Source organism: Macaca mulatta, chromosome 1, assembly GCF_049350105.2.
Source record: "Macaca mulatta isolate MMU2019108-1 chromosome 1, T2T-MMU8v2.0, whole genome shotgun sequence".
In the NCBI taxonomy this organism is placed as follows: domain Eukaryota; kingdom Metazoa; phylum Chordata; class Mammalia; order Primates; family Cercopithecidae; genus Macaca; species Macaca mulatta.
Window position 1 is genome coordinate 81,564,514 of NC_133406.1, and position 12,540 is coordinate 81,577,053.

General features: G+C 50.5%; 1 protein-coding gene across 11 annotated transcripts in view; it reads left to right on the forward strand.

Moving 5' to 3' along the window:
- Positions 1-12,540, forward strand: part of CAPN2 (calpain 2) — a 72,090-nt gene that overhangs the window by 50,054 nt on the left and 9,496 nt on the right. For 8 of the 11 annotated variants that reach the window (XR_013403570.1, XR_013403565.1, XR_013403557.1 and 5 more), the window contains 7 exons: positions 282-356; positions 1,083-1,243; positions 3,575-3,753; positions 7,366-7,577; positions 9,675-9,711; positions 10,281-10,346; positions 12,236-12,293. Coding sequence is in view for 7 of the 11 variants with exons in the window: in XM_077962137.1 (XP_077818263.1) it covers positions 282-356; positions 1,083-1,243; positions 3,575-3,753; positions 7,366-7,577; positions 9,675-9,711; positions 10,281-10,346; positions 12,236-12,293 (788 nt within the window). In the remaining 4 variants the exon portion in view is untranslated. 11 annotated transcript variants of the gene reach the window in all.

The window sequence follows — 12,540 nt, forward strand, 5'->3', positions numbered from 1 at the left end:
AATGGACTGTGTTCATTTTCTGGACTCTTCCTTGCCACTGTCTTCCAGCGCAACTCACCCTCTCACGTTGCTCCCTGGTTTGCATCTGTATAGTGTTCTATACTCTTTAAAGTGCTGTCAGAGTATTTCAATGCAGCTGTTAGCCAGATGTGGGCTACTTTCCCCCTTTCTGGAGCCTGAGCCCTCAGAGGTGAGAGCAGATGTCCCTCTTCCTCAACTCTGGGGACCTTTGGGGAGAAATCATCGTACACTAATGCCTCTCTCATTACTTTGTTTTCCAGCTGCCCAAGCTGGAACACTATAGACCCAGAGGAGAGAGAAAGGCTGACCAGACGGCATGAAGATGGAGAATTCTGGTAAGATTAGTGGAGGCTTCAGGGAAGACAGAAAACATCTGTCTTCCCCAATGTTCTATACTAGAAAGTTGCTAATAAGAAAGTGTGTCGGCCAAAAGTGAGTTTACCATGTTGAGGACACAGGGGTGTGGGATCCTGGTTTTGTTGTTATTTTAAGTTCACTGTAAGAGCCTGAATAAAGAAATTCTTAAACCCCTTCAACGGTCCATCTTGACAATGGGGTTTATAAGCTGAGGGGCTTCACAAAAAGGCTAAGAGGAATTCCTTTGGTAACGTTCAGATCCCAGGAAACAAGGGAAAGATGGGGCCTTTCTCCCCCAGGTTCCGGAGACTGATCCCCGCCCCTCAAGAAACTGGTCCCTTAGTGAGCAGCAAGGGACCCACATGACTGTGTGTCTGTGCCACTCGCGGGACCGCCTGCACTGTGCACAACATGCACTCTATCAAATGGGACCCATATATTGTCACATTTGATGGGCACGGCTCCCATTTTTGCAGATGAGAGTTCTGAGCTTCAGATAAGTTTAAGTAACTTGCTCTAAGTCACCCAGCAAGAAAGTTGCAGTGCCAGGACTGGAATCTGAGCTGAACCTGGTGCCCACCCACTCAGCTCTAATGAGCTGCTCTGCCTGGCATTGGGTGGTCCTGGTCTGATGATGATGGAAAGTCAAGGCTTACCACTGTGTCCTCTTGCACCTGCGACAGCTGTGTCTCTGCTTTTGCCAGGATGTCTTTCAGTGACTTCCTCAGGCACTATTCCCGCCTGGAGATCTGCAACCTGACCCCAGACACCCTCACCAGCGATACCTACAAGAAGTGGAAACTCACCAAAATGGATGGGAACTGGAGGCGGGGCTCCACTGCAGGAGGCTGCAGGAACTACCCGAGTAAGGGCTGTTGCAATGTGGAGCTGCCAAAGGCCAAGGCTCCCCTTTCCCCACCCTGTGTGCCATACCCCCCCGCCTAGCAGTCCCAGGAGGCAGCTGTTGCTCACTGGAACCCTCTATATCTTCCTTCTCCCTGAGCCTTGCTCTCTTGCTCAGTCCCTCACCTCCTGCATTCATTTGCTGCCTACCCAGGCCAAACCCAAGAGCCGCTATTTCTGTGATGTCCTCTCCAGGCCCTGGATTCCCCAGCACCCATCATGACCTTCAGCCACCACCTTCCACCATGCTCACGGAAGCAGTGCTCAATCCCACTTCACGGCCATGAGCTACTCTATGCACCCCACACCCAGGCAGCCAAGCCTGCAGGGGAACCTTGCCCCTGCACCCAGGAAGGCATCCACATATCAGGCCCTGTTTGTTTGCCCCCCATTCAGTTCAATCAGCAAATGTTGACTGGGCCCTGCCCAGATGGGGTGAAGATTTCTCCTCTGGTCCAGCCTTTGTTGAGCCCTTTGATTCTTCTGCCTTCATGGCTTAGTCCGTCAGCAGTTATCTGAACATGATGACATCTGCCAATTATGGGGCACAGCTTCGGTGCTTGGAACTACCCTAAGTGCTTTGTACACAGGGTGAGGATCCATCATCTGAAAATGTGAAATCTGAAATGCTCCAAAATCCAAAACTTTTTGAGCCCCAACATGATGCCACAGGTGGAAAATTCCACACTTGACCTCAGGTGACAGGTCGCAGTCAAAACGCAGTCAAAACTTTGTTTCATGCACAAAATTATTTTCAATATGCTATAAAATTCCTTTCAGCCTATGTGTATAAATTACATATGAAACAGAAATAAGTTTTGTCTTTAGACTCGAGTTCCATCCCCAAGATATGTTATGTATACACAAATATTCCAAAATCCAAAAAAATCTGAAATAGGAGACACTTCTGGCCCCAAGAATTTCAGATAAGGGATATTTGGCCTGAGTAACATTCTATCTAATCTTCCCAACACACTTCTGAGGCAGGCACTTTCTTATCACTTCCATCTCTAAGACGAGGAAACCGAGGCTTGGAGAGGCTAGTGACTTGCCGAAGGCCACAGAGCATGTTGGGATTTGAACCCAGGCCCCTGACTGTGGAGCCACTCTGTAAGTACAGTGGCAGCAGGTCATGGTCACATAGTGATCCTCTGTGACAGATGAGGAAGCTGAGGCTCTAAGTAGCATACCAGGGCCACAGAGCAAGTAGTCAGATTGGAACTAGCTGACCTACAGCTCTGGGGCTCTGACTTCCTCACCTCAAGTATGCAGCCATCAAGTGGCAGTCCCAGTGGCGCTGGGAAGACCCTCTGCCCCCCAGAAAGGACCCCTCCCACCCAGTAGATCAGGAGTCGGGAAGCTCCCTCTAAAGGGTCAGACAGTAAATATTTTTGGCTTTGTGGGCCACTCAGTCTCTATAACAACAACTCTATTGCTGTAACCCAAAGGCAGCCATGCTTAAGCCTGCGGGGCCGTAGCTGCCAATCCCTATACAGATGGCGCCTTTAATTCCACAGTTAAGGTTTTATCCCATTAGGTGTGGAAAGGCAATTAGCGTAATTCCCCTTAAACATGAATGAATCTTAGATTTTTTAAAGAAATAGGTTTTGGAAGTAAGGAGGGCAGAGACATCAGGAGCAGGGCAAGGGAACAGGCCTGAGAGGACAAGGGACGCAGAACAAGAGTCTGGAATTATACACAGGATGTTCTTGGCCTCCGGGCTCACGGAGGGGGCAGAGACTGGCGAGTGCAGTGAGCAGATCCTGGAGTCCCCCAGGCCAGCCGAGCCCCACCCCAGACACCCCATCAGAGCCCAGTGAAGAGAAGGTACCATGAGGGGAAGTCACGGCTCTAACCACCCTGCGTTCCAGTCCCCAGTCCCCAGTCCCCAAGACAAGCCAGCCTGGAGCCAGAGAGAGAACTGCTAGGGGAAGTTTCTAATTTAGGTTCCTGTTAGATTCAGGCAAGTGCAGGTCATCCTCTCTCCACAGCTACCGTCACCCATCCCCAGCCCGACAAAGCCTGAAGTCCGCACCCCGACCCTGGTGTCTCCTGCCACCTCTTAGCCTCTCCTAACATCTGCCGCCGTCTCTGACCATCTTCTGCCATCCTCTGCCATCTCCCACCATCTCCCACCATCTTCCACTGCCTCCCGCCGTCTCCTGCCATCTCCCTTTATCTCCATCCCTCTCTTAGAAGCCTCCAAGCCTGAGACCAGGGCCACCCCGCAGCTGTCCCCACCTGCATGCATGCCTGCTCAGGGCTGGGCTCCTCTGCCCCCTTCTGGCTGCAGACACATTCTGGATGAACCCTCAGTACCTGATCAAGCTGGAGGAGGAGGATGAGGATGAAGAGGACGGGGAGAGTGGCTGCACTTTCCTCGTGGGGCTCATTCAGAAGCACCGGCGGCGGCAGAGGAAGATGGGCGAGGACATGCACACCATCGGGTTTGGCATCTACGAGGTGCGGAGCGCAGGGGCTCCCGCCTTCCCTTCCCCCTGTGCTCATCTCAGCCCCTGCATGGAAAGCTGACCCCAGAGGCAGAACTGGGGATGGGATCCCAGACAGGGAGCTTGGCCAAGGAAAAGCAAAGCTACCAGCCTGGCCAGGCTCAGGAGTATCCCCCGCAGGGAGGCCCCTGCAGCAGGTCTGGGTTGTGGAGCCTTCTAAGCCCTCCACGGGGCCCCCACAGCCAGCCTCCAGGGAGTTCCACTCTCAAATGGCCTCTACATCCCTTCTCACATCCTCCAGGCCTGGCATTCTGGTCAGCCCACCCATCTCCAAAGAACAGAATATACTGGGCTACATCAGGCAATACTGTGAGTGCAGGACTGAGTCAGCTGCTCAGAACTCTACAAAGGCATTGGCCTGGATGGTGGAGAGCTTGGGCACAGGGGAACATCGGTCATGATGCTCCCCCCACGGCTCTGCTGGCAGGAGCCCAGATCCCTACACAGACTCCTGCTGTCTGCGTGTTTTCCTTTCACTCTGAGTTGCAGCCAGAGGGCAGCCACATTGCAGCCTCCTCTCTCCCTTCAGGCTGGGGCTGGGGCTGGGCCCCTGGGATCTCCCCATTCCCTTCTGCAGAACAAGAAAGAGCTTTTGTGGGCTGCAGGTAGCCGTGGGAGGAGAGGGATGCAAGGAAGGCTTTAGGGCACTGACTGGGGATGCATTTCAGTGTGATGGGCTGGAGCTGGCTCCTTCCAGCTCCCAAAGCCCATCTCTTCTCTCTGACCCATGTCTGTGGAGGTCACCTCGGCAGCCTGAAAAATGGCCCTGGCGGGGACCTGTTTACACCATGGAAAGTGGCAAATACTACAAATCAGAGCTTCCACCCTCTCCCAAGAGCCAGTTTCCCAGCACACCCCTGGGAGGATCCAGATGAGGTGTCAGGAGAGGAGGCTGTGTGTTCACCACTGCCAACGTTGCCACCCATGGGACACTGACCTCTATCTGCTCACCCACCTGAGAAAGGGAGCTGGGCAAACACTATCAGTTGTAAAAATGCACATAAGCCCAAACCCCTCGGTCTCTGAAACAGGAGCTGAGGACTTCAGATCCAGGACAGAATCGCTCCAAGGAGATTGCAAATGGAATTGTGATACACAGCTTCCCTCCCACCACCTTATGGGCTTGGAAATGCAGCCATGGGCTTTCAGAGTTGGGAAGGACCTTGGGGATCATTGGGTCCTATTTTTGAGATAAGAAAACTGAGGCCAGAGAGGGGAGGGGACTTGCTCAAGGAAATGCAGACCGGACCACTGGACCTGGCTGACAGAGGCCGGCACTGCTGGGTCCTAGCCCTGAGTGTATTTCACCTCGCCTGCTGCCTCCTCCAGTAGGGCCCACCTGGCCCTCTTTCCCTGTGTGGGAGGCAGATATGGGCTTTGCCACCTTAGACAAGTCTCTTCACATCTCTGTGCCTCAGATTTATGCTCTGTAAGTTGGGAATGGAGGTGAGGGCTTATCAACATGATTGCCATGTCATAAGAGGATTTTCTTCAGTATTGGAGAGGCTTTGAGTTCTTTGGAAAACAGTTACTCAGTTGAATTAGTTGATATTGCTAATGCTACAGAGAAAACAGGGCAGCGAAAGAAAAGAGCACACTGATGCATTTTCTTACACTGCTTTTCGGGCATCTGAATTGCATCTCCTTTATTTTGCAGGTTCCAGAGGAGGTACGTCTGGCCCATATCCCGGAGTGCTCAGGTCACCAACAAAGCGAGAGGCTTAGACTGCCAGAGCTCAGGGAGCGTCGTGAAACCTGGGCAGGGGCTGCTGGCCATGAAGGATGAGTCCTGGCCACCCTTGGGTCCCTGCCGAAGTTGCCCAGGCTCTAGATCCCACTGGTCTAAGCTCTGGGCAAGATTTCTGGAAAGTCCTTGTGGGACCCGCTGCCTCCCTGTGACCTGACAGAGCCCATACAGGGTTTGGTTCTGGGCAGAAAATCTAAAATCCTCCTGAGACTGCAGGAGGCTTTTCACGGAGTCCTGTGTCACTCTTAGGAGAAGACTGAGTCAGGGAAAAGGTGAACCCTACAGACTGTACTAGAAGACAACGCAGGAGCGCAGAGGAGACCAGGACCCAATTCCCAGGCTGTGTGACCTTGGACATGTTAAGGCTCCTCTCTACATTTCAGGGGTTTTTTGTTTTGTTTTTTGGGGTTTTTTTGTTTTTGTTTTTGTTTTTGTCTCTCTCTTTCACCCAGGATGAAGTGCAGTGGTGTGATCTCAGCTCACGGCAACCTCCGCCTCCCGGGTTTAAGTGATTCTCCTACCTCAGCCTCCCAAGTAGCTGGGACTACAGGCACACACCAGAACGCCAGGCTAATTTTTGTATTTTTAGTAGAGATGGGGTTTCACCATGTTGGCCAGGCTGGTCTTGAACTCCTGACCTCAGGTGATCCGCCTGCTTCGGCCTCCCAAATGGCTGGGATTACAGGCGTGCGCCACTGCGCCTGGTTGCATTTCAGTTTATTTTTCCGTAAAACTGGTCAACTATCCACCTCACTACACTACCGTGGAATGAATGAAATTTTGCAAGAGCATTTGGGCCCACAATCACCGCTGACTGAAGCAGATGGGATGCATGGCAGCCATTTGACTTCTAAGGTCACGATTATTAAAGTAGACACAAGGGGCACTTTGACCCACCTGTAGTACATTTCTCTCACAGCAAGGCAGTGCAACCGGTCGCACATCGGGCCCTTTTGGATGCTGCTCCAGCCTTGGTCCAGTGGATCACGCTTGGTTTGGAAGCTGGGTTGTCTTTTCCCTGCCCCTAGTCCTGTCTTTGCTTTTATTAGTGCTCATACACCACGTAGAACTGAGTCAGGTTCCTGCCATGTGGACGCTGTTCCTGCCTGAGAGTCTCTTAGAGGCAGGCTGGGAACACTGTGTGGAAAGACCGGGCATCTCTGCAGGCAGAGCTGAATGGTTGTGAAACCCCCTGCGGGCATGTGCTTCCAAGTTCCTCAGCAGGCATTTGTGGTTTTTGGTAGAAAGTTTGCCCTTTTTTTTTTTAAGACAAGGTCTCATTCTGTCACCCAGGCTAGAGTACAGTGGTGAGATCACAGCTCACTGCCGTCCTTGAACTCTCGGACTCACGTGAGCCTCCTACCTCAGCCTCCTGAGTAGCTGAGACTACAGGCACATGCCACCACCTCTGGCTAATATTTTTACTTTTTGTAGAGACAGGGGTCTTACTACATTGCCCAGGCTGGTCTCAAACTCCTGGCCTCAAGCAGTCCTCTCACAGCCTCCCAAAGTGCTGGGATTACAGGCGTGAGCCACCACACCCAATAAAAGTTTGCTTTTTGTCTAAAATGACCCAGGCATTGTCACTGTACTGCTTTTTATTATTATTATTATTATTTTTGTTGTTGTTGTCATTGTTGTTATATAGATGAGGGCTTCCTGTGTTGCCCAGGCTGGTCTCCAACGCCTGGCCTTGCCTCCTTATACACCAGGACAACAGGACGGAGCCACCACACTACCCAACTGCTTTTATCTCAATGAATGAAAATGACATTTTCCTGGAGCCTTTCCCTCATCTACCGCCATGTTTCTCTATTTATTCCTCAGTTAAGTGGGCAGACCAACATCCACCTCAGCAAAAACTTCTTCCTGACGAATCGCGCCAGGGAGCGCTCAGACACCTTCATCAACCTCCGGGAGGTGCTCAACCGCTTCAAGCTGCCACCAGGAGAGTACATTCTCGTGCCTTCCACTTTTGAACCCAACAAGGATGGGGATTTCTGCATCCGGGTCTTTTCTGAAAAGAAAGCTGATTACCAGTAGGTGGTTTGGTTGCTTCCTCTCCCCACCCCCTCCCTGTCCCTACCCGCTGGTCTGTTCCTCGGCCCCTAGAGAGCTCTTTCGTCCTCTGAATGTCAGTTTCTTTTTCTGTAGCACCTGCCTGCCTCGAAGGACTAGTGTGGGGATTTGATGGATTGGGGATGTTTTAGTGTTACAGTAAGGTAAACAATGGAAAAAGCCACTGTGGATATTTTTGGTTGGAAAGGAGTGGCTGTTCAGTGAATTGCAGGGTCTAATTTCATAAGTGTGTCTCTGAATTCTCAAGTTGGTACTTGAGTGTTAAACTATGAATCCAGTCTCGTCATTTGAAGAAAGCTGAGCAGTGCTGGTGTAATCCTTGCTTTTCCAGGCCACCTGGCCTAGGAGAGCCACCAAGGATGTAAGGTGGGAACCATCTCAACGGTTCCCACCTCCGGAAACTCTCCCTGTTATAGTCACCAGCTCCCTCTCCCCTTCCTCTTGGGATCCCAGATGTTTGGGAACCCTTTGTGGCTGACATCACCATTTCCTGCCACTGTCCAGGTGGCCTCAATTCACAACGGCTTCTGCCACTTTGACTTCTGCCTCAACCATGTATATTCAGCTGGGCACTTGATTGGCAAAGGCAGAATCTACCTTGGATGATTTAAGCTAAAGGGAATTCATCGAAAGGCCATCGGAGACTCCAGAACTGATGGGAGGTAGGGGGTCAGGCTAGGAAAAACAGGAGCCAAGGATGTGTTGAAGGACCGGGGTGTGAGATGACCCCTCAGACCCGGGGTCATGCGCTCAGGTCTAAAGATCTCGTGGAGTGTGTCTGAGGCACTGGGCTTGGGTCAGCCACCTGGCCTGCTGGTTACTGGAGAGGAAGAGCCAATGGGAGGTAGAGGCAGGGAACTGCCCTTGCCCCAAGATAATGCATGATGCAGAAATAATTTCCCATGGCAAAGGGAGACAAAGCAATGCCAGGCAGCTGCAAACCAATAAATGCCACTAAAGCATGGCTGTAGCCCCCCTGCCACTGACAGGCTCTCTTCATTTGCTAAAGCCTACCGTGGGGGAAGGGACCTTTCCTCTCAGCTCTGAGGATCCTTAGAGGAAGCCTCGTGTGTTCAGCTTAGTCCTCACTGACAAGAAATAGGAGCACGACCTGGTGGCATTAGAATAACACTGTCCTTTGTCAAACCCATTACTCTCCCTGCCAGCCACAAGTCATTCTCCCAGGGAAGTCTCAACCCCTCAACTCTCTCCAGGGTGAGCTCCCTACCCCGACAGGACACCCCACCTCTCAAAGGTGTCTGACTTCCTTGTCCCAAGATATTAATCCTTCTGCTCCAGATTCCAGCGATCAGCACCAAGAGGTCCCCTTTTCCTTCTGCCAGGCATTGGCCCTGCAGATAGGACTATTGGTCGCCTAGTTAAAATCGCAGTGGCCAAGGAAGACCCTCCCAAGCTCAATTACCCTCACTATGGAGCAGAAGGACCTGGCCCTGGACACAGGGGCAGTGCACAGGATAAACTAACCACTGCCTGACCTGAGCTTTGGCTGAAATGACACACAGGGCTCCACACTGCCCACCTCTCCAACCTGAGGCAGAACAAGTAGGTGATGATTTGCACTGCATGATTCTCAGTGTGAAAGTCTAAGTCGGCAAAGGATGTTTCAAGTGGAACTTAGAAGCTATTCCTTAAGGCTAGGACCAACACCACACTACACGCAAAGGCTGTGCTATTTGATAAAGATCAAACACTAGCAAACAAAAATCTCCAGCTGCCCACGTTGCTTTGGTCGACACTTCCTTCAGATCACTTCTGCCTTTATTTTTGCTGTTTAGGAGATGTGTTATCACAGAAACTTGGAATGCAGAGAAATGTTATCACAGAAAGTTGGAATGCAGAAAAATTGTTGCTGTTTAGGGGAGGTGTTATCACAGAAACTTGGAATACGAAGACCTCCCCCCACCTCAGCCCCGCCCCACCCCGCCTAACCCCTGCTGCATTTAGCACTGCACTTCCGTTTTAGCAGTGATTTCTGCGACACTTCCTTTTTGCCTTCACCTGCCTTCCAGTAACACATAATTTCTTTCTATTTCCAGAGCTGTCGATGATGAAATCGAGGCCAATCTTGAAGAGGTACTTGTAACTCCTTGAATTTCACCCACTCTCTCGGACAATCCAGAGGGCGGAGGAGCAAAAAAACTCCAAGAGTTTTTGGACTTCACGAACAAAGCCTGAAACTTAGGATAAAGCCAGGCACTGGGATTCCAAATGTCAACTTCCTGCGTCAGCTCTGGCCTTTGTGCTTGGGGGCATGGGCCAGTCCCTTGCCTATTGGGCTGTGCTAGCCACTGTCAAAATCTGTCCAGAACATTCCAGCTAGTCTTTATGCTTCCGAGTCCCCACTAGAATAGACCCTAAAAGGCCATTTTCATTGGATGCTGGAGAAGATACCTCTGTGAGAGATTAGAATATTACGCCTTCCCACATAATTTACATTCCCTCTCATGTTTTAATTAGAAAAAAAAAACACTTTATATTAATTCTTCACACTATACCTGATCTCAACCCAAATAACCGTAGAATTCGGGTCCCAGAGAGGGATAGAGAAGGGGAGTGGGAGGTGGCTGCCACGGAAGGGCAGGCAGGCACTTGCTGTCATGCCTCGCTCTGATGCGTTCTCATGTCTCTGCCTCACCTTCCAGTTCGACATCAGCGAGGATGACATTGATGATGGATTCAGGAGACTGTTTGCCCAGTTGGCAGGGGAGGTAAATGTTCCCAAAAACAACATTATGCACTCTGGTTGATGCAAAGGTCCCCAAGGAGACTTTAGTTTAAAGGGGAGAGAAAACAAACTGAACAAAAGCAAAGAGAAATTGCAAATGGTCCTCGGATTCCAGCTCAGCCTTCTTGCGTATGTCCTCCCTAAGACCTCCGCATGCTGCCAGGGGCTTCCGTTCGCATGGTCAGCCCTGACTCTGTGTTCCCCCTTCCTTAGGATTCCTGGGCTCATCTTGTGGCTGTTTTATTTTCTCTGTTCTACACCAATTGAGGCATGAAACTTGGCCCCTTATCCTTGATTTCCACAAAGGATTTGGGGAGGTGGAAGGGTTTCAAATCTCAAGAAAGCAGGCAACCTGCAACAGAGTATTTGAATTAGGCTTCTCTGTTCTTTTTCCTTTCCTTTTTCTTCTTCTTCTTTCTTTTCTTTTTAGAGACAGGGTCTTTCTCTCTTTCACCCAGGCTGGTGCAGTGGCGTGATCATAGCTCACTGCAGCCTCCACTTCCTGGGCTCAAGAGATCCTGCCACCTTAGTCTCCCAAGTAGCTGGGACTATAGGTGCACACCACCATGGCTAGCTAATTTGTATTTTATTTTTATTTTTCTAGAGAGAGGGTCTTGCCATGTTGCTCAGGCTGCTCTGGAACTCCTGGGCTCAACAATCCTCCAACCTTGGCCTGTCAAAGGGTTGGGATTACAGACTCATACCACCATGCCCAGCTAATTTTTTAATTTTTTGAGAGAGACAGGGTCTCACTGTGTTGTCCAGGCTGGTCTCAAACCCCTGAGCTCAAGCAGTTCTCCCACCTCAGGCTCCCAAAGTGCTGGGATTACGGGTGTGAGCCACCATACCTGGCAGCTTCCCAGGTCTTAAAAAAATCCCTCCACCATTTAGTCCCATCACAAAGTTATTTAGCCCTCTTTCTTCCCAACAACTCCAAAAAACGTCCTGTTTCTTCACTATGTGGAGGAACTTTGCAATCACTGAGCTCATTTGGGGCTCCCTTTGCTAACCCCAAGACCCATCAAAGTGCTAAGCCAGGCATCGTCTGCTGTACGCCTCCACCAGCCTCTCACCCTCTGCTCCCTCCCAGATTCCCAAGAAAAGGGGCCATGAGCGTCTTCTTTCCCCACTGATTGAATCCCACACATACACACCCCCAAAAAGCAAAAATGACTGCAGTCAATCTTGGTTTTAAACAAAGGAGTTTATCCATGAGTTACATAAATATGTATAAGTGAATAGAGACATCTGAGCCTGTGAGGGACCCTGGCATGATGGGCATAGAGGAGGGTCAGCTGGGTCTTGGAGGCAGCTGGTTTTCACTAGTTTTACAGGAAGTCTGAGCTTTGAGTTTTAAAGAATGAAGAAGACATGCCAGATAAGAGGAATGGTGTAAGAGAACTAAGTTAAGAAAGACCACAAACATGGGTAGAGGGGAGTATTTATTATTTATATTCTCTACAGCAAAGAAATGGTGAGTGGACTCTCCCTACTGCATCTGTGCATTAAAACACCGTATCTAGGTCAAGCGCAGTGGCTCATGCCTGTAATTCCAGCACTTTGGGAGGCTGATGCTGGAGGATCGTTTGATCCTAGGAGTTTGAAGTTTCAATGAGCTAGGATCATACCACTGCAGTCCAGCCTGGGTGTTCTAAAAAGAGCAAAACCAAAAACTGTATCTAAAATCCAGGATGGGGCAGTACTACTCAAAGTGTGGTCTGGGGACAGCAGCCCCAACATGGCCTGGGGGCTTGTTAGAAATGCACATTCATAGACCCCACCGCAGGCCTACCTAATGCACTGCTGTCCTGCGCTGTGCTCATCCAGCTCCCATGGGGGGCCAATAACTATGCTCTGGTTGTGTGTCCACAGGATGCAGAGATCTCTGCCTTTGAGCTGCAGACCATCCTGAGAAGGGTTCTAGCAAAGCGTGAGTATCCCCTCATTGCAAAACCTCATCCTGCTCTTTCCCCTGTGGATGGGAAGGAACATGAAAATCTTTCTTCCTCCATGTCCGGCTGCTGTGACTAAACCACCACCCTCCATCCCCTCCAAGAAGTGGATGAAGGATCTGTATGATGTGATAAAAAAAGAACAAGTGTTTCTAGCATCCACAGATCAAAGATCAAATCCACATTTCCACTACATAGTTACTAGCTTTGTGTGATCAATTTTTT